The sequence below is a fragment of the Mirounga angustirostris genome, unplaced genomic scaffold (genome assembly GCF_029215605.1).
Source record: "Mirounga angustirostris isolate CCGP_5_RB_7025 unplaced genomic scaffold, mMirAng1.0.hap1 SCAF_9, whole genome shotgun sequence".
Lineage (NCBI taxonomy): Eukaryota > Metazoa > Chordata > Mammalia > Carnivora > Phocidae > Mirounga > Mirounga angustirostris.
The window spans coordinates 92,075,678-92,097,141 of NW_026991717.1; the positions used below are offsets into that span (position 1 = coordinate 92,075,678).

The 21,464-nt window shown below is 36.0% G+C and overlaps 1 protein-coding gene and 1 pseudogene across 7 annotated transcripts in view; both read left to right on the forward strand.

Moving 5' to 3' along the window:
• TOGARAM1 (TOG array regulator of axonemal microtubules 1) overlaps positions 1-21,464 on the forward strand; it is a 77,936-nt gene that overhangs the window by 5,233 nt on the left and 51,239 nt on the right. For 6 of the 7 annotated variants that reach the window (XR_010405163.1, XM_064570985.1, XM_064570984.1 and 3 more), the window contains exons 2-3: positions 10,555-10,711; positions 15,202-15,336. Coding sequence is in view for 6 of the 7 variants with exons in the window: in XM_064570985.1 (XP_064427055.1) it covers positions 10,555-10,711; positions 15,202-15,336 (292 nt within the window). In the remaining variant the exon portion in view is untranslated. The remainder of the gene's footprint in view (positions 1-10,554; positions 10,712-15,201; positions 15,337-21,464) is intronic. The other variant, XM_064570983.1, reaches the window with a different exon arrangement.
• On the forward strand, positions 15,345-21,108 carry LOC129046538 (large ribosomal subunit protein eL30-like; annotated as a pseudogene).

Consider the following 21,464-nt stretch of genomic DNA (forward strand, 5'->3'; position numbering starts at 1 on the left):
TTTTAATAAACATTTTTTAGAGCAGTTTTAGGTTCGAAGCAAAATTGAAGAGAGAGTACAGAGATTTTCCTTATCCCTTCTGCCCCCATACATGCACAACCTCTTGGACTGGCACCACAGTGGTACATTTATTGCTGTTGATGTACATTGACATATCATTATCACCCAAAGTCCATAATCCATTCCCAGTATTCACCCTTGTAGTATCATACGGAATAGTTTCAATGCCCTGAAAATCTGTGCTCTGCCTCTTCATCCCTCCTTCCCTCCCTCTCAGCAACCACTGATCTACTATCTCTATAGTTTTGCTTTCTCCAGAATGTCATGGCCCCTGGTCTGATTTGTGTTGGCTCTTCCCCAAGTTCTGCTTTAACATTTCCAGTCTACTGTTAATCTGTTATTTCTTTCTTGTCCACATAAAGCGTTGGTTGGTAACATTAAACAGCAAAGCTTCCAGAAAACTCATGAATGTTTTACATTACATACTCCTGGAGCTCATTTTGAAGATAGACTAGTTTGTTTAGAAAGATGATTTTTGTAGTGTTGTGTTAGGAAATAAATTTAGAAGAGGGAAGCAGAGGCTACATTGGAGACCAAAGAATTTAGCTTGTAATTTTGACAGTTATTTGAGACTACAGGGTTGTGGTTTTTTGTTTGTTTTTTGTGGGTTTTTTTCCTTTTTTTTTTTAAAGCCATGTTTTAGGAAAATTCATCACAACAGCAGCAATATATAGGTTGTGTTTTGTTTTGTTTCTTTTGTTTCTTTTTTTTTAGAGAAGCCAGAGACAGGAGACTTAGAAGATTAATTAGATTTACACTTATTGGACTAATTGGCGTGAGGTGTTGAGATTTATGAGGATTAGCAGGGTTTCAGGATTAGACTAGAAAGAAAATAATGGATGTAAGAGGTATTTCAAAATATTTAGTGACCAAGTGTTGGAGGAGAAGGAGAGAAAGAGGGATAACAGATTTAAATGAGGTGACCAGTGCACAATAGATCCATGAATACACATAGGAAGGCCTCAAACAAGGAAATTAATTTGGGGGAAAATGAATTTCAGGTGGAAGAAGATAGAATATGCCAGTTGAGTTTGAAGAATACTATTCAAGAGACAAGAAAGAACTAGAGATGTAGATCTTGGAAGTCATGTACTGAGAAGTAATTGCTGAGACTGAGAATAGATAGGCCCTCCAGTAAAGGGCATCTAATAGGGCAAGAAGAGCTTGCTAACACGGTCTTGGCATACAGTCCCATTTAGGGAATAGCAATAGGAGATGGAACCAAACAAGGCAAAGAGACAGGTGCCTATGTGTTGGAAGAGCACCAAGAAAAAACAAAGTGTTAGAAGTGAAGCAGAAAGTTTCAGGAAGTACATCTATCTGTACCATTAAATGCAGGAGAGGTTAAGGAGAAGGAAGACTGAAATATGACTTGTTCTTATATAGTCAGGGTGCTACTTGTAAAATAATTTTTGAAGGTACTTTTCTCCTAATTTTATCTTTCTGAATTTCCTCTTAATAATTTTTCTGATTATAAAAAGTTATAATTACTCATTATAGAAAATTTGGAAAATATAAAAAAGAACAAAGAAGAAATTTAGATTTTTCAGTAATTTCACTACTGAGAGAGGTATGCTCTGAGTGTTTTGTTGCCTGATTCTTTTTTCAATACATGGAGGTCCCTCCTTTCATTTATTCACTTACTTTACCATAAACATTTTTTTCTTTAACATCAAATAATCTGAGAAGGATCTTTAATGCCTATTTAATATTGTATCATATAATATCATGGTCTATTTAGCTGCTCTCCTACTTTTGAATATTTAGACTTTTTAATTCTGTTTTTCTTTCCACCATTTAAATGATTATTTTTGTGCCCTGACAAATCAAATCACTGATAACCAAGTTCCTGTGATATTCTAACTTTTCATCTCCTTTTTTGTTTTTATGAGTGTTTTAATGAGTTTGTTGGGTCAAGTATCAGGTTTACTAGCTGGCTGCCATATTAGCTATGTTTTTCCTAACAGATTTTTCTACAGTGTAGTGAGAGTCATAGTAGTCAGTAACCTAGATTGAAAAATAAGGAGCATACTTGCTTCATGTGTATGTAGTTACTAGGTCTGTAGCTTTTTCAGGATGGAGGATTTGGTTATTGGAAGGTCGTTGGGACATGGAAAGAAGTGGTTTTAGAAGAAGGTTATAGAGACCAAATTTAAAAGTTTATGAAGTGAGTTGATAAGGAAATACAGGCAGTAAGCATTTATTCAACATCTTTTTGATCATCCACTATGTGTAAGCCAAGTACGAGCTTATAGCCTACTCTTTAAAGCACTGCCTAGCATTTTTTCCTCTTTTGTTATTTAGCACACTTGAGCTGTGCCCTCTTTCTCCTCAGTGATGGTAAGCACTGGGATGATAGGGACTGTTTCTTTTGGTTTTGGTTTTTTGCAATAGTACTCATCATAGTGTTGTATCCACAATTAGTATCAGTAAATATCTGTTAAGTGAGAAAACATCTAAGGGTTTGACAGTGAAAGAAAAGACCAAGCAAGATATAGCAGGATGAGTTATTACTGTGTTTTATTTTCAAATAGGAAACACTTGATTTGAAAGAGGCAGAAAAAGGAGCCACCTATGAATTCAACATGCCTACTCTGTGTCTTGTACTGTGGTAGATGTTAGATATGCAAAATACATAAGATTTGGTCCCTGTAAGCATATTTGAGAGAGAGAGAGGCAAGGAATTAATGTTCCTAAATCAGGACTGTGAATGAGTCAAGAACACAGGTGTATATAGGGAGCTTAGCTGTGGAACAGAGGAGGAAGTCTTTTCCTCTGGAACTGAAGGAAAAACAAAAGGAAGGTGACTTAGGATACAGAAAAATTCTGAGATAGCTGGGAGGGTGTGTTTTATTTTTAAGTCAAAAGAAAGGAAGATATGAGCTTTAGAACGGTGCTTATTAAACTTTAATGTGCATATGAATTGACTTGGGATCTTGTTAAAATACAGATTCTGATTCAATTTGTCTGGAACAGGTTCTGAGACTACATACATGTCTAATAAGCTCCTAGGTGTTGCTGATGCTCTGATTTGTGAACCACATGTTGAGAGCAGGGCTCAAATAATATTAAGCTTCCATATTCTGGTAGACTAAGAGGCAAGCTGAAAATGGAAAATAAAGGGTGGGTTAGGGATCTGAAGAATGTGGGAAAGATTTAGAATACTTAATATGACAGGGGCATCTGGGTGGCTCAGTTAAGTGTCTGACTCTTGATTTCAACTCAGGTCATGATCTCAGAGTCGTGGATCAAGCCCTGAGTTGGGCTCCATGCTCAGCGAGGAGTCTCCTTGAGATTCTCCCCGTCCACCTTGCTTGCTTGCTATAAACAAACAAACAAACAAACAAACAAACAAATAAATAAATAAATAAATAATTTTAAAAAAAGACTTAATATGAACAATTTTTAAGGTCACAATTACTCAGCTGCACTAATGTATTTGGTGTGAATTAATCCTGAAACTTGAGATTTTTCTTGGACATTCAATTGTTTCTAATAAGTAGTCTTTGATTTTCTTTTCAAAATATGATTGGAATATCTGAAAGAGAAAAACTCTTAGTTTAAGCATGTCAAAATCATGAACAGCCCTGAAAATCATATCTAATGTCATTACAGATACTAGATTGTTTTCAATAAATAGTCATTGCTTTTCTTTTTTCTTTTTTTCCTTTTTTAATTTTTTTTAAGTAATGTCAAGTGTCACACACTCTAGTGACTGAACCAGCCAGGCACCCCTGATTTTCTTTCTTAAATTTTACTGGGGTTTCTAAAGAATTTGAAAAACTTTTAGTTTTAATGCTTATCAAAATCCTGAACAACCCAAAAGCATATCTGTTCTGTGTAGTTGATCTCTTTAAAACCTTAAAAATAATTTTAAAATAAAATTTTAAAAATAAACCTTAAAAATGTATTAAATAAGACTATGTATATTTATATATACTTTTCCATCTTAAAAAAAGCTGTAACAATGCCTTTGATAAATGGACAGCGTGTATCCATTACCTTGTATACCTATTTTTATTTCCCTGTAACTTTTTTACCTAGGACCATGTCAGCTGTATATATTAAATACAACTTTACTCAAAGAAACCAACTTTCTTTCCTCATAGATGGAAAGAACTAAAAGTCATGTAACCAAGAATTATCTTTCATTCTCTCTATGAGTACATATTCATATCCTTGTATGGTGATTTAAGTGGCAATAATAAATGTATTTAACACTATCCAAAGGTATTTACATATCCTTTAATCTGTTTAATTGATGGTTGCTCAATAATGTATAAGCGACAAGGATAAATTAAAAATATATTTGGTGATCACTGATTTGCATTTTTATCTTAATTATAAGTTCAGGATCTAAAGATTTTTCATTAATTCAATTTTATATTAGTCTAAAATCTTAAAGTTAACTAAGGGTTTGAAAATCATAACACAAGCTAATACATTAATCATTATAGGATTTGTGGCATTATAAGAATTGATCCCTTTTAATAAAGATATCTATTATAAAATTTAATTGAACTCATGATTTTACAATTTTTATTTTGAAAAGGAGTGATATTAACATATCCAACCTGTGAAGCCAGTGGAGGAAATTTAAGAAATTTGAGTTGGTTAGGCTTTTCCTGAGAAGATACTTTCAAGTTTACACAAACAATTATATCATACTAATATTACTGGGCTTTTCCTGAGAAAATAAGTTCAAGTTTGCACAAATAATTATATCATACTAACATTATTTTATATGGTGATATCAATTTTTAAATGAGTTTTATTTGTCCAAAGTGCTATGTTTAGAAGGATTTTGTATGAACTTTTCCTATACAATTATATACCAGATATTAAAACTTTAAAGTTTAAGAACATTTTTTTTCTTTTTTTTTTTTTTTGGTTAACCAAGGTCATTAATTGAACTCACAGCTAGTCTGTGTTTTCCCTTGAATGTACAGCTTGTGGCAAGACCATTGTTTTCCTTAAATAAACAAAACATTGAAATCATAAGAAGTAAAGAAATCTTAGAAGTCTTGGGTTTTATTTAGTTTAATGTGATATAAGCACTTATCCTCTTAAAAGATGTTCAGTGTTTCAATTGCTTTTATTCTGATTAATACAATCTATAGATAGACATGATATATCGATCTATTTGCTCAAAAATATTTTATATTCATAAAATGGAAAAATTTTACCTTCTGAATAACTTAAAGGATCTAATTATGATAAAGCAGCAAAATTTAAGATAGAAGCAGGTGCCAGTATATTGATGTTGACCAGCTAAAGAAATAAAAACACTTAATCACCATTAGATTCATCATTGTTGACTATGTTGGTTGTAAATGATATATCTACCATAAATTCGTTGAGATTATTTCCTTGAAGAGTTGCAGTCCAGTTCCTCTCTACTTGCATGTGTCTGGAGCTTTTTTTTTTTTTTTTAAGATTTTATTTATTTATTTGTCAGAGAGAGGGAGAGAGAGAGTGCAAGAGCACAAGCAGGGAGAGCTGCAAGCAGAGGAAGAAGCAGGCTCCCTGCCGAGCAAGGAGCCCCATGCTGGACTTGATCCCAGGCCCTTGGGATCATGACCTGAGCCGAAGGCAGATGCTTAACTGACTGAGCCACCCAGGCGCCCCTGCATGTGTCTGGACTTAATGACTCAATTCTAACAAATAAAGTAGAAATAATGGTGTGTGACTTTAGAAACTAGGTCATAAAAAGGCACTGCAGCTTCCGTCTTGGTTGCTGTCTTTCTTGGATCACTTGCTCTGGAGGAAGCCAGCTGCCAGATCATGAGCAGCCCTCAGGAGAGACCCAGATGGCAAGGAACTGAGGCCTCCTACCAGTAGCCACTGAGTGAAGTTCAGTGATCCTCCACTCTCAGTCAAGCCTTCCATTGACGGCGGCCTAGCCAGTATCTTGATTGCAGCCTCTAAGATATATGAACCATCCAGTTAAGCCACTTGTACATTCGTGATCCACAGAAAAAAAGATAATAAAAACTCATTGTTTTAAGCTACTATACTTTGGGATAATGCATTATTTAGCAGTAGATAACTAATAGACTGAGAACTGTGATTCCCAAGGATTTGGAGAGACATTATTTTTTTCCCAATGTCCATATCTTGTACAGAAATGGTATTGAATTTTCTTAGTTTTTAAAAAAGCTAAACTTGCTTAAGGTTTAGAAAACTATGAAATATTGTTTTGTTTGGCTTTTGGAAATGAGCATTTCTCTGAATATGTCAAATTTATAATTAAACTTCTTTACTGTCCTTTCTTTAGCTTCAGAGTTCTAAAGTAATATTAATTTACAATTACTCAGTTATGTAGAGAAATTGAAGAAAGCTGACCATTGAATGTTATAGATTTTGTTTCATCTTTGGTATAGGAATTTTATTTTTGTAGATATTGACAGGTAGATATTGCGCCCATTCTAAGTAAACATGAAAAAAACCTTAAGTTTTGGATGGTGAAAAAGAGCTCTGGTTATTAGAGTAAAGGAGCTCATATCAGTACATTTAAAAATAAACATAAACAGAACATATCCAAACGAGATTGCAGATTCCCTATTAGCTGCCACCTACCCAAGATACTGTCATCCAGCAGAAATCACATAATAGTCAGATCATAAAATCAAAACCCATTTGTACCACTGCTGCCATCTGTGTGGAAACTATTGTCCATGTGTCCAATTAAAGTCAGAACCAGAAAGAGGCTTTACCAAGAATCAGATTCACTGTGCAAGAGCCATATTCCTCAATCAGTTATATGAGGAAAGGTTAACTGAGGACTCAAGGGCCCAAGTCTCAGAAAAGGTACGCTTTCAGGCCATGTGTTTGATTCTCATTTGGGATCCAGAAAGGCAGCATATTAGTGAAATTTCCAGAAATAAACATCAAACAAGGAGTCAGAAATATTTAGTTTGTGATTTTGCGATGCGATTTGTGTTCTTACATGTAAGAGAGTCAGCTAATTGGCTAAATATTTTTCTTTTTTTTTTTTTAAGATTTTATTTATTTTTTTGACAGAGACACAGCGAGAGAGGGAACACAAGCAGGGGGAGTGGGAGAGGGAGAGAGAGAAGCAGGCTTCCCGCTGAGTAAGAAGCCTGATGCGGGGCTCGATCCCAGGACACTGGGATCATGACCTGAGTCGAAGGCAGACGCTTAACGACTGAGCCACCCAGGCGCCCCGCTAATTGGCTAAATAAAGGAAAAACCAGAAATAGTCTTGTTTGCATATTTTGTGGGTAAACTGGTTAGCTGACAGCTACAAAAAGTTCAGTTTGGGTATTCTGCCTTTGTGTAGGAAGCCTAAGGATATCAAAGAAATCATTTTAGTTGTTTTAAAAAGATAAATTAGCTGTGTAACATGTGATAACATTTCTAAGGTCTGCCAGTCCCCTCTGTCAGCACTGCTACCTTAAACCAGATATGCACCATTTCCTTCATTCAAATTTCTTCCTTATCATTAAAAAAATTTTTTTGGAAGCACTGAAATGTTCCATAATAGAATGGCATGTCTAGTCAGTGGAATATTATGCAGCCTTTAAAAATGTACAAGGATATGTGCATAACAATGTTCACTACAAGATTATAATAGTGAACAGTTGTGACAAAGAAAATGTCCATCAGTAGGGAACTATGAGTTCAACAATAATGTGAAATACTGGGCAACCATTAGAAAGAATAAGCAGATATGTATGGATTAACATGGAAGGATGTCTACAATATGATGAGCACTTACTGTGTGCCAGAGTATTATGTGATCTATTTTTGTTTCTTTTTTTTTTTTAAAGATTTTATTTATTTATTTGACAGAGAGAGACACAGCGAGAGAGGGAACACAAGCAAGGGGAGTGGGGGAGGGAGAAGCAGGCTTGCTGCGGAGCAGGGAGCCCGATGCGGGGCTCAATCCCAGGACCCTGGGATCATGACCTGAGCCGAAGGCAGACGCTTAACCGGCTGAGCCACCCAGGCGCCCTCTATTTTTGTTTCTTAAGAATAGGTTATTGAGGGGTGCTGGGTGGCTCCCTCGATTAAACCTTGACTCTTGATTTTAGCTCAGGTCATGATCTCAGGGTTGTGAGATCAAGCCCCTTGTCTGACTCCACACTGAACAGGGAGTCTGCTGGAGGTTCTCTCCCTCTTCCTCTGTGCGCCCCCCACCCCATGTACGTGCACTCTCTCTCTAAAATGTATGGATAAATCTTTTTAAAAAATAGCTTTTGGAAGAGACTTGTTAACAGAGTTTATCAACAGAATTCTAATGAAAGAGGTACCAAAGAAAAATTTTATATCTTATTTACTTCTATATTTTTTGCATTTTTTTTACAATAAGCAGTTTACTACTTTTGTAATTGAAGTTTATAACACTTATAAGAGGTTTTAGCAACATGGGAAATACTTTTATGATAATGTTAAGTGCAAAAGTGGGATATAAAACTTCATATCTAGTAACACAACCATGTTTTCTTCAAGTATGTATAAAAAGTGATTTGAAAAACACAAAGATGTTTCAGAAGGAGACTTTAGGTAATCAGAATAAACTTTTTTTTTTTTTTTAAGAGAATGCATGACCAAGTGAGCAAGGGGGGCAGGGGGAGGGGCAGAGGGAGAGAGAGAATCTTAAGCGGCCTCCACAGCCAGCATGGAGCCCAACACAAGGCTCAGTTTCACAACCCTGAGATCATGACCTGAGCCGAAATCATGAGTCGGGCACTTATCCAACAGAGCCACCCCAATGCCCCAAATATTTTCAGATTTTTCTATAGCAAAATTTATTAATCCCTGACTGACTCCTGCATCCTTGGAAATTCCCCACTCACACATATTTTCCATCACTACCTCTGCCCCCCATATTCCTTTAAGCAGAAATCAATGACAGAGTAAATCTAATATAAAATGTATCCCAGGGATGCCTGGGTAGCTCAGTCAGTTAAGTGTCTGACTCTTGATCTCAGCTCATATCTTGATCTCAGAGTCATGAGTTCAGGTCCTCTGTTGGACTCCATGCTGGGCATATGGAGCCCACCTGAAGAAAAAAAAATGTAATCCCTACTGTAGGATTATTTCTAGATTACTCACTATTTTAACTGGGTTAGTATTTTTTCTTTTAATGTTTCTAATCAAAAGTTGACTGTAATTGGTTTCATTTTTATCCCACTTAATATAAACTGTTGTATAATCAGTCATAGAAATTGTAATATTATACTTTTAGAAAGTAAAGTCAGGTATTTTTCATTGGAGGCATTTATTTTTCTTTGGTATTTTCTGGGTTAATTTTTGAAGATGTTAAGTGGTTTTTCACAAAATTTGTTGAGGAATAACAAATTATTTGAGGATTTGGTAGTTCATAGTCTGATCTTGTAATAGTCAAGTAGCTAAGAAGTTTTCAAGTAGACATATTTTTGATTTTATTGTTTTTCATTGTTACTTGATACTTGGCAAAGTTTGCAAAGAAGCATACTGAGAAAGCTTACAATTCACCACATGTCTAGATTTGATTGTGTCTGTAAGCTCCAAATAAATATATAGCCAGTAAGTATAATTTCTGTTCACTCAACTTATTTTTTTTTAAGCTTTTAAGTTTACTTATTTATTTATTTATTTTTAAATAATTTCTGTACCCAACATGGGGCTCGAACTCACAACCCTGAGATCAAGAGTCGCATGCTCTTCTGACTCAGCCAGGCAGGCACCACTGTTCACTCAATTTTTAAATATGCTATGGCCATATTGAATGTGAGGTGATCCAGAACAATTGAGGTCATCATTGGTGAAGAATTCTGAGCACTTGAATCATGCTCTCATTTAGTTCTTTAACTATGATTGTTCTTTAACTTCAGAATTCTATCCTGGCACTTTTGTACCTTAAGGATCAAAAGGGGCATGTGAAAAAAAATTGGATACTATAAAGTACTAGACATTTATAAAGTATCAGGCACTTGGTTTTAACTAAAAAAATCTAAGAAAATCTCCTAAGGAAACTGTGATAGAGGTTACCACGTATACATTTTTATTTGGGCTACAGAATATGGATAGTAAATTTGCCACAGTAAGACTAGTAGAGTGGGGTGCTTACTGGTTCAATGACCTTCAGTTGGCATTTACTATGTAACACTTAAGGATGGCATAGTGTGAGAGTCTACACTGCTGAATCAGAAATGTTCTTTGCTCTATTCAAGTTGTCTTTTAACTCTTTCTGTCATTTACATTCTTTCCTTCCTAGCTGCCAGATGTGTACTTTAGGAAGGTAAGGTACAGAAAAGGTTTGGGGTAAAATAATAAGAAAGAGACAAAAATGTAGCATTTCTATCATGGATTGAAAAATACTGTTAGTGTACCATACGATATGTGGATGTTTATTTGTATCATTGTATATTTGATAAATATAATATTTTTTAATCTGAATTTCATAATTGAGTCTAAATTATCCTGTCATATTTATTACCAAGTAGATGTAACACAAATTTGCTAATTATTATTCTCTTCTTATAGTTTCCAGCGTATGATTTCATCCCATCTCCAAAATTAAAGTCCTCTCAAGGAATGCCAGTAAATGATGATTTATGTTTTAGCAGAAAAAGAGTGTCAAGAAACTTATTTCAGAATAGTCGAGATTATAACCCAGATTCTCTTCCTGTATGTGCTGCTGGTAAGTAAAAGGTGCAGGTAATGGACATGTTGAAACTTAAGTTAAAGGTTTCTCTAAACATAATAATTCCTTTAAGAGCTCAAAGAATTTATAATCTAGTAGACAATTCAGGTTCAATAAATATTTGTTAAAGATGTGATAATAATGGGGCACCTGGGTGGCTTAGTCCGTTGAGAGTCCAACTCTTGATTTCGGCTCAGATCATGATTTCAGGGTCATGAGATCAAGCTCTATGTCCGTCTCTGCACTGGGTGAGGAGCCTGCTTGGGATTCTCTCTCTCCCTCTCCCCCTTGTCCCACACGCTTGTTTGTGCGTGCTCACACTCTCTCTCTCAAAAAAAAAAAGAGATCTAGTAAGAATGGACACTTTGACATAATTGTCTCCTAAGACCTTGGAAGGGTTTCTCAGTGAAACCCTTTAAGTAGTAATGTAAGGCAGTATTTACTTTTTTTTTTTAAAGATTTTATTTATTTATTTGAGAGAGAGAATGAGATAGAGAGAGCATGAGATGGGAGAGGGCCCAAGGGAGAAGCAGACTCCCTGCTGAGCAGGGAGCCCGATGCGGGACTCGATCCTGGGACTCCAGGATCATGACCTGATGAGCCGAAGGCAATCGCTTAACCAACTGAACCACCCAGGCGCCCAAGGCAGTATTTGCTTAGTCGACAATCCATATTTATTTAGTGTCTCCTATGTGTCAGATACTTTACTAGGTACTGGGGATATAGCAGTCAACAAAAGAGGGAAACTTTCTCCCTAATAGATCTTGCATTCTAATTGGAGCAAAGCAGCCATAAATAAATGCAAAGCATAGTAGGTTAGATGGTGATAAATGCTATGGAGAAAAATAAAGCAGAGAAGATGAATATGGAGGAAGGGCTGTTTTAAATAATGTGGTGAAAGAAGGCCACATTCAGAAAGCGAATATTTGAAGCAAACCACACAAATATCAAGAGAGAACAGATAATTATAGGAAGAGGGAATAGTGCAGAGTGCAGGACATGTTTGAGAAAGATCAAAGAGGCTACTTAGTCTGGAATGAAATCGGTAAGGGGAAGAGAAGTAGAAAATGAAATTAAGGAGGTAATAAGCATCCTTATTTATAAGGCCTAATGGACTATTGAATGAACTCTGGCTTTTACTCTGAGTGAGGAACATTTTGAGAAAAGAAGTAACATCAGTTGCCTTGTGTTTTTCAGGCTTGTTTTGGATGTTACATTTAAAATAGACCTAAGGAGGGGCACCTGGGTGTTTCAGTCATCAAGCATCCAACTCTTGATTTTGGCTCAGGTCATGATCTCACCATGGTGAGATCCAGCCCCAAGTCTGGCTCCACACTCAGCAGGGAGTCTGCTTGAGATTCTCTCCCTTTCCCCCTGCCCCTCGCGCTCCCCCCCATCTCTTTCAAACAAATAAATAAATCTTTAAAAAATAAATAAAGTAGACTTAAGGAGGGCAAGGGTGAAAACAGGGTAGAGTTGATGGAGGTTTAACCAGGGTAGCAGTGAATGTAGTGGAAGTGATTAGATACTGACCATATGTTAAAGTTAGAGTTGATATGATTTGCTGGTGGATTGGGTGTGGAATGTGAGAGAGAGAGAAGTGAAGAATGCTCTAAGGTTTTTTGGCCAGAGCAACTGGTAAGATGTTTAAGTAAATGTTACAGAAAGTAAATATGGTAGTTTAGAGGACATGGTCATTGTCATGGGCCATATCAGTTAGAAAAGACACTAAAGAGGAGATAATAATTATACTGCATTTTCTGGGGATGTATATGATACAAGCAGTTAGAGGAGAGTTATGAGGAGAGCAAAGGTTTACATTAGGAGTTGGCTTGAGATATTCTAGGAGCTGTGTGAAGACAAGATTCATTTTAAATGGTCAAGAATAAATTTGGATATGGGGAACGCTTGTGTGCTAGGCTCAAAAATTTGAACTCATGCTCGTAAGCTATGGGGAACTAATGGAGATTGTTTTCATTAAGTAAAAAAGAAGCTAGGGTGATAAGGTTGTTTACAACTCAAATAGAAAGGAATAATCAGGAAAATATGACAACTGGATATAGAAGATGAAGAAAGGGAATAGCGGAAGATTTCAAGATTAGCACACAGGTAATTACAAAAAGGGTAATATGTTGACAAAACAAAGCCAGTTGGGAAGGAAAAATGGTTTATAAGGTAACGATTGACTTTGTTAAAATTTATTTAATATCCAAATGATATCAGTTATTGAAATGTGTTGGCTATGAGTTCAGGCACAAAATTTAGAGAACTTTGTTACCATAGGAGAATTTATAGATCTTTATGCAGTAAAATTCCATAATATTTTCATACAAAAATGACTGTTACAAAGATTGTATAATGTTTAATAGAGAAAAAAAAATGCAAGAATATAACCAGTTATGCTCATACCATTAGTTTGGATTTTTATAAGGCTCATGCTTTCTGTACTGGAGAGCTCTTACCTAGCTGTACAGATTTAAAATAACTGGAAAGTAAGACATCATATAACCTGATGCTAGATTGGATGATATGAATTATAAGTACTGTAGGGATTTAAAAAAGGAAAAGGTGATAGGTTTTGAAGTGGTTTGGGAAAACTCCAGGAAAAGTTGAACCTTAAAAAAGCTGGACCTTAAAAAAGGGAGAGGTTTGTGATTGCTTGGCAGTGAAGCAAGAGAGGGACTGTTATAGATAGGGAGAGTATAACCAAAGCATGGAGGTGAAAATTAATTTAGAAGATGTCCAGTACATGAAGGATAAAGGGGCTTAAAATCATAGGGAGAGAATTTTAAAAATCATAAAATTTCAGAACTATAAGGGACCCCCGGTAAGGAATAACCTTAACCAGACAAGGGAAAGGGAAAGAGATCTTGGAAATATGCCCAGATAAACTTAGAAACCATGTGAATGCTGTGTTACATGTTAGGAAAAAAGGAGAAGAGTTCTGCAGTACGGCTTTTTTGTACAGTATGTACTGCAAATACTGGGAAGAAGGAAAACCAGCCCAGGAAACAACAGATCTTGGTGAGGATGAGGAGAAAGGGAAATCCTCTTACATTGTTGGTAGGAATGCAAACTGGTACAGCCACTCTGGAAAACAGTATGGCAATTACTCAAAAAGTTAAAAATTAAAAAAAAATAAATAAATAAAAAGTTAAAAATAGAACTATCCTATGATCCAGTTATTGCACTGGTGTTTACCCAAAGGTACAAAAATACTGATTCAAAGGGACACATGCACCCCGATGTTTATAGCAGCATTATCAACAATTGCCAAATTATGGAAAGAGCCCAAATGTCCATTGACTGATGCATGGATAAAGAAGATGTAATATAGGTGTCTGGAGGGCTCAGGTAATTGAGCATCTGCCTCTGGCTCAGGTCATGATTCCAGGGTCCTGGGATCGAGCACCGAGTTGGGCTCCCTGCTGATCAGGGAGTCTGCTTCTCCCTCTCCCTCTGCCCCTTCCCCCTGCTTGTGCTCTCTCTCAAATAAATGAAATGCTAAAAAAAAAAAAAGATGTGATTTTATTTATACACACACACACACACACATGCACACACACACAGTGAATATTACTCAGCCATAAAAAAGAATGAAATCTTGCCATTTGCAATGACGTGGATGGAGCTAGAGAGTATTATGCTAAGTGAAGTAAGTCAGAGAAAGACAAATACCGTGATTTCACTCGTATGTGGAATTTAAGGTGAACAGGTGAGCATAGGGGGAGAAAAAAGAGAAGCAAACCATAAAACAGACTCTTTTTTTTTTTTTAAAGATTTTATTTATTTATTTGAGACAGAGAGAATGAGAGAGAGAGAGCACATGAGAGGGGGGAGGGTCAGAGGGAGAAGCAGGCTCCCCGCCGAGCAGGGAGCCCGATGCAGGACTCGATCCCGGGACTCCAGGATCATGACCTGAGCCGAAGGCAGTCGCTTAACCAACTGAGCCACTCAGGTGCCCATAAAACAGACTCTTAACTATGGAGAACAAACTGAGGGTTGCTGGAGGGAGGTTGGGGGGGCTGGGTTAAATGGGTGATGGGTATTAAGGAGGGTACTTGTTGGGATGAGCACTGGGTATTGTATGTAAGTGATGAATCACTAAATTCTACTTCTGAAACTAATATTACACTCTATGTTAACTAACTGGAATTTAAATAAAAACTTAGGGGGTGGGGAGAAGGAAAGCCAGGTCTGGAGAAATGTTCCATGGTGAGGGAGCATGTAGAAAGAAACTGTTTTTGTGTATATTTTTCAATATACCTTTGTTTGTACTTTTCCAGTCTCTCTTCTGTTCTTTAACCCCTGATACTACTCAGATATGCCAATAGCAAAAACTGTCCCTTTCTTGCCTGCCTAGTTCACTGTACAGTTACTCTTGTAGTTATTCCTATGCAAATGAAATCAATATTTCTGAAATTAGATATATTCATGGAATAAAGTTAACATTTACTTTTATGTTTTTCTCTTCCTTCTCTCCAAAGGCAGTACTGGGACTCATCAGACAAATGTTTCTGGGAAATGTGGACAACTTGGATTTTCACAGATATGTGGGAAAAGTGGGAGTGTGGATTCTGACTTACAATACCTAGGGACAGCTAACAATCATCAAGATAAAGGTTTAAATTCCAACTTTATTTGGATACAAATGATTTATAAATATGTGGAATTTCCAAATGTAGCTTATATGTTATTTTGTGTAATTTTATTCATTGCAAAAAAAGAAATCAATCTTATATTTTTAATAACATTTTTTTATAACTTACCCTAAAATGTTAGATTTAATAATCTTAATGTAAATATGACTGGTGGAAATTAGAGGGTTTAGAAACTCATGGTGGAGATGAGCATTTTAATACCAAGTAATTAAAAACATTATTCATTAAAAAGTACTATGTTAGCAGAAGACAATTATTTTCCACGGCAGTTTTAACTTTTGTTTTTTCCTTTTTGAGAGAGACTGCCTGTGCAAGTTGTGGAGAGAGGGAGAGGAGGAGATAGAATCTTTTTTTTTTTCAAAAATTTTTTTTCTTAAGATTTTATTTATTTGCGAGAGAGACAATGAGAGACAGAGAACATGAGAGGGAGGAGGGTCAGAGGGAGAAGCAGACTCTCTGCCGAGCAGGGACCCCGATGTGGGACTCGATCCCGGGACTCCAGGATCATGACCTGAGCCGAAGGCAGTCGCTTAACCAACTGAGCCACCCAGGCACCCCGAGGAGATAGAATCTTAAGTAGGCTCCATGCCCAGCGTGGAGCCAACACAGGGCTCAATCTCACGACCCTGAGATCATGACCTGAGCTGAAATCAAGAGTTGGACACTTGGGCGCCTGGGTGGCTCAGTCGTTAAGGGGCTGCCTTCGGCTCGGGTCATGATCCCAGAGTCCTGGGATCGAGTCCCACGTCGGGCTCCCTGCTCAGCAGGAGCCTGCTTCCCCCTCTCCCACTCCCTCTGCTTGTGTTCCTGCTCTCGCTGTCTCTGTCTCTGTCAAATAAATAAAGAAAATCTTTAAAAAAAAAAAAAAAAGAGTTGGACCCTTAACCGACTGAGCCACCTGGTGTCCCAGCAGTTTTAACTTTTAAAGTTGTTTAGAATTTATTAAGTCTCCTGTTAGGAACCATAACTTCCTGACTAGCTATCATTTCAGATATCTTTTATGTCTCTAAGATATAGAACAAAAGGAAGGGCTTGAGGCTGGCTGTCAGTTATATGAATTTTTTATCTGAAGGGGTTTCTTAAATGTATGTATTAATTAATAGCTTTATCGATTATTATTAAGAGGTAAGATCATATGAAATATTTCTAGAGGTGTTTTAATTTTTGTTACATATCCTTTACTAAAGCTTTTTGAATGATAGGGATGTACCTCTGTCTTTTTTTGTCAATGAAAAGTAATGCTCATTTGAAATCAGTAAGGAAGATTTAGTTAATATAGTACTTAAATTTTAGCAACCCTTTCCTCCACACACTACAAAGGGCCATATGACTCAATGAAGTTTTTCTTTATAGTGTTTTCCCAATAAAACAGTTAATCTTTCTTAATGATAGAGATATTTCCTAAATTTTGACTAGATACCCTTGGGACTTGTGAATTGTGGAAGCAGCGAAGATTCTCTCTGTTGCTTAGTCTCTTCCTGTTTAGGATATCCCCAAATGATTACATTACCTTTGATAACTACCTCCACTCTCAGTGTTTAATCAGATCTTCATTGAGGCTTTGGTTTTCTATAACCTCTCAAAATACCTGTAAGAGTAGCTACTAAAGGGATATCAAGTTCTTCCAAAGTCAGCATTTAACTTAATAGTAGGTTGTACATTAAAAAGTCTATTAGGACCACCACCATGTCAACTAATATTCTCGGTGGGATTTCTGAAGACCTGGGTGTAGATGCCAGAAACTATCTAGAAGCTTCCTTCCCAATTTTAAATGTTGCAGTGATCCACACCAAACATTGGAAATGTTGGTTTTGTTTTTTTTTTTTGGCATTCTATTGGTTCTCTTTATGTGCATTAAAAAATTTGATGTTTGAGTTCTTTGTAAGAAATATCCTGAAATCTCTTAATAAAAGGAATATGTAATAACACACTGACATGGAAGCATCAGAATCTATTAATAGAGCATTGCAATTCAAATCAGGAAGTTGAAAGTTTTCATTTACATGTAAATTGGTGACCACTTAAATCTCCTGTAGTCCCCTTTTCCACCCAAATAAGATTTAGGTAGAAGTAAAGGTCCAAACTATGTCATTTATGAATTAAAAATAAGTGATACATAATTACATCTAGTTAAGTCTTCAGAAGAAAGTTTTGTTAGTATACATAAGCTAGGTCTTTTGTTGTTGAAAATCTTCCAAAAAAATATTATAGGAAAATTTAAGGGAACCCTAAATGGTTACAAGTAGATTTTTATATTAGATGAGGAATAAAAAGAAAAGATCAATAAAAAGCAAGAAAAAATAATAAAACACACGATAAATAGAAAGCACAAAATAAGATGGTAGAATAAAACCAAATATATCAGTAGTTACCATAAATATCAGTGGACAGAACTTAGCATTTAAATAACATGGATGATCAGATTTTATTTTATTTATTAAAATTGAAATGCTATTTTTTTCTGATTTATATTTTTTCTACTTTTTTTAAAGTTTTTAGTTAAATTCCAGTTAGTTAACATACAGTGTAATATTAAGTGCAGGTGTACAATATAGTGATTCAGCACTTCCATACATCACCCAGTGCTCATCACAAGTGTACTTCTTAATCTCCATCACCTGTTTAATCCATCCCCCCCACCTGCCTCCCTTCTGTTTCTTGGTTTCCCTCTCTCTTTTTTTTCCCCCTTTGCTCATTTGTTTTGTTTCTTAAATTCCACATATGAGTGAAATCATATGGTATTTGTGTTTCTCTGATTGACTTATTTCGCTTAGCATAATATTTTCTAGCTCCATCCATGTCATTGCAAATGGCAAGATTTCAGTCTTTTTATGGTTAAGTAATATTCCATTGTGTGTGTGTGTGTGTGTCTGCCACATCTTTTTTATCCATCAATCGATGGACACCTGGGTTGTTTCTATAATTTGGCTATTGTGGATAATGCTGCTATAAACATCACGGTGCATGTATCCCTGTGAATTAATATTTTTGTATTTGGGTAAATACCTAGTAGTGCAATTGCTGGGCTGTAGGTAGTTCTATTTTTAACTTTTCGAGGAACCTCCATACTGTTTTCCAGAATGGCCACACCAGTTTGCATTCCCACCAACAGTACAAGAGGATTCCCCTTTCTCCACATCCTCACCAATACCTGTTGTTTCCTGTGTTGTTGATTATAGCTGACAGGTGTGAGGTATTAGCTCATTGTAGTTTTGATTTGCATTTCCCTAATGATCAGTGATGTTGAGCATTTTTTCATGTGTCTGTTGGCCATCTGGATGTTGTCTTTGGAAAATGTCTATTCATGTCTTCTGTGCATTTTTTAATAGGATTATGAAATGCTATTTTTAAGAGCCATACCTAAAACACGTCAAAATAGAATGGGAGAAAGTAAAGCATGGAAAAGATATACTAGGCAAATAATCAAAGATAGCAAGTATAAAAATACTGATATTAGAGAAAATATGCACACTAAAGGTAAAAATATTTTTAGGGCTAAAGATGATCATTATTATGGAAAAAGAACAATTCAGGAAGAGATTAGACTTTTCTAAAATGTTTGGACGTGGGTGTGTTGGGGGGGAGTGTGTTGACAGAATTACAAGGAGAAAATTAACAAATCTACAAATGTTAGTAGAAAATTTAAATAGAGAGGCACCGGATGGCTCAGTTGGTTAAGCATCTGCCTTGGGCTCAGGTCATGATCTAGGGTTCTGGGATCAAGCCCCACGTTGGGCTCCTTGTTCAGCGGGAGTCTGCTTCTCCCTCTGCTCCTTCTCCTGCTTGTGTTCTCTCTCAAATAAATAAATAAAATCTTAAAAAAAAGAAAATTTAAATAGAATAAAGTTTTATATTAGATGATACAGAGTAATGAACAACACAATTAATAAGCTTGTGAAAGTTGTCTCAGTTAGAAATAGAAAACCTCATTAGACCTGTAATCATTAAAGGAATTTTATTTTAAAATTTTACCCCTACACACACAAAAAAGACAAAGTCTCAGGCTCAGATGATTTTCCTAGTATTCTGTCAAACCTTCAAAAAGAGATAAATCCTATCTTATACAAACTGAAAGAAGAAAGAAAGAAGTTTCCCTGCTTTATTTTATGAGATGAGTATAGCATTAATACCATACCATAAAGTTAATGAATAAAAGCAAAAAATGGTGGCCCAGGCTCACTTTCATGAAAGACGAAGTCCTAAATAATGTATTGGCAAGTGAAATCTAGCAATGTGGTTTTAAAATGTGTAATATATTATGTGTAAGTAATTTTCCAGAAAATCCTATATTTTTAACCTTATCATAGAAAGGAGGAAAACTATATAAATGTGTCAATAGATGTGGTTAAAATTCAACATCAGTGCATGATTACAAACTCATAACAAACTACAAATAACTTTCTTAACCTGATTAATATCTCTTAATACCTATAGCAACTATATTTAGTGTTAAAATATTAAAATTCACTTTAAAGTCAAGAATAAGACAAAAATGCTCACTGTTACCTTTGCTTTTGAACATTTAACTAATCCCTCTAGTATTTATTGGGAAGCAGGCATTTTCTAGAATCTAAAAATCAAAATCTAGTAGAGGAGAAAATAAAAAAAAGAAACTAGAATAGAAATGACTGCTGTGAAGAAAAATAAGCCAGGGTAGGAGACAGAATGTGATAAGGAGAATTTCTGTGGAGTGCAAACGTTTAAGCAGAAAGCCAAATGAGGCCATTTTGGCAGCTGCTCTTGGTTGGGGCCGTCCCGCATCTAAGGCAGGAAGATGCTGGCCGCAAAAAAGATGAAAAAGTCACTGGAGTTGATAACTCTAGGCTCCAGCTTGTTTTGAAAAGTGGAAAGTATGAGCTGGGGTACAAGCAGACTCTGAAAATGATCAGACATGGCAAAGCGAAACTGGTCATCCTTGCCAGCAACTGTCCAACCTTGAGGAAATCTGAAATAGAATACTACGCCATGTTGGCCAAAACTGGTGTCCATCACTACAGTGGCAATAATTGGGCACAGCATGTGGGAAATACTACGGAGTATGCACACTATCATTGATCCAGGTGATTCTGGTATTATTAGAAGCATGCCGGAACAGACTCGTAGAAAGTAAATCACTCAAAATTTTTCTTTAATAAAACTGGCCACAGCTTGTTTAAAAAAAAAAAAGCCAGATGAAGTGGGGGAGTGAGTTACATTGATATCTGGAGAAATCCAGAAGAGAGCTTCCAGGCAGAGAGAACAATCAAAGTACAAATGCTCTGAAGTAGGACCATATTTCTCTTATTGGAGAAATAGCAAGGTCATTGGAATGAGTGGGGGGGAGAGTAATTTTCAGAGATATCTTGGGGCCTTGCAGAATATAGTAAGGATTTGGGATTTTATTCTGAGTGGGATGGGAAGTCACAGGAAGTTGTTGAGAGGAAACAAAAATAGCCTGATTTGACTATTTTAAAAGGATCAGAGCTGCTATGTAGAGAATGGGTTTAGTAACAATGGGGGCCAGGTACAAAGCAAACTAGTGAGGATATGGCAATTGTAAAGGTGAGAGATGATACGGCTTGTATTAGGAAGGAGTGGAAGTGATGAGAAGTAGTTGGATTTTGATATACAGGGTGGCCATAAAGTTTGGAAATATAGATAATTTTATTATTTTATTATTTATTATTATAGTAATAATTTTATTATTGCTCTCTTCCTGGATTTCTCCAGATATCAATGTAACTCACTCCCCCACTTCATTTGGCTTTTTTTTTTTTTTTTAAACAAGCTGTGGCCAGTTTTATTAAAGAAAAATTTTGAGTGATTTACTTTCTACCAGTCTGTTCTGGCATGCTTCTAATAATATCAGAATCACCTGGGTCAATGATAGTGTGCATACTCTGTAGTATTTTCCCACATGCTGTGCCCATTATGCTCATATACTATGAATAAGCCATTTATTCTGTATTCACCTAAGTTTTCAGACTCAGTGATCACCCTGTGTTGCTAATGTAGAGACAGAAGATTTACTAATGGATTAGATGTGAAGTTTGTGAGAACAATCAAAGATGAGTCCAGTGTTGTTGGCCTGAGCAACTTGAGGAATAGAG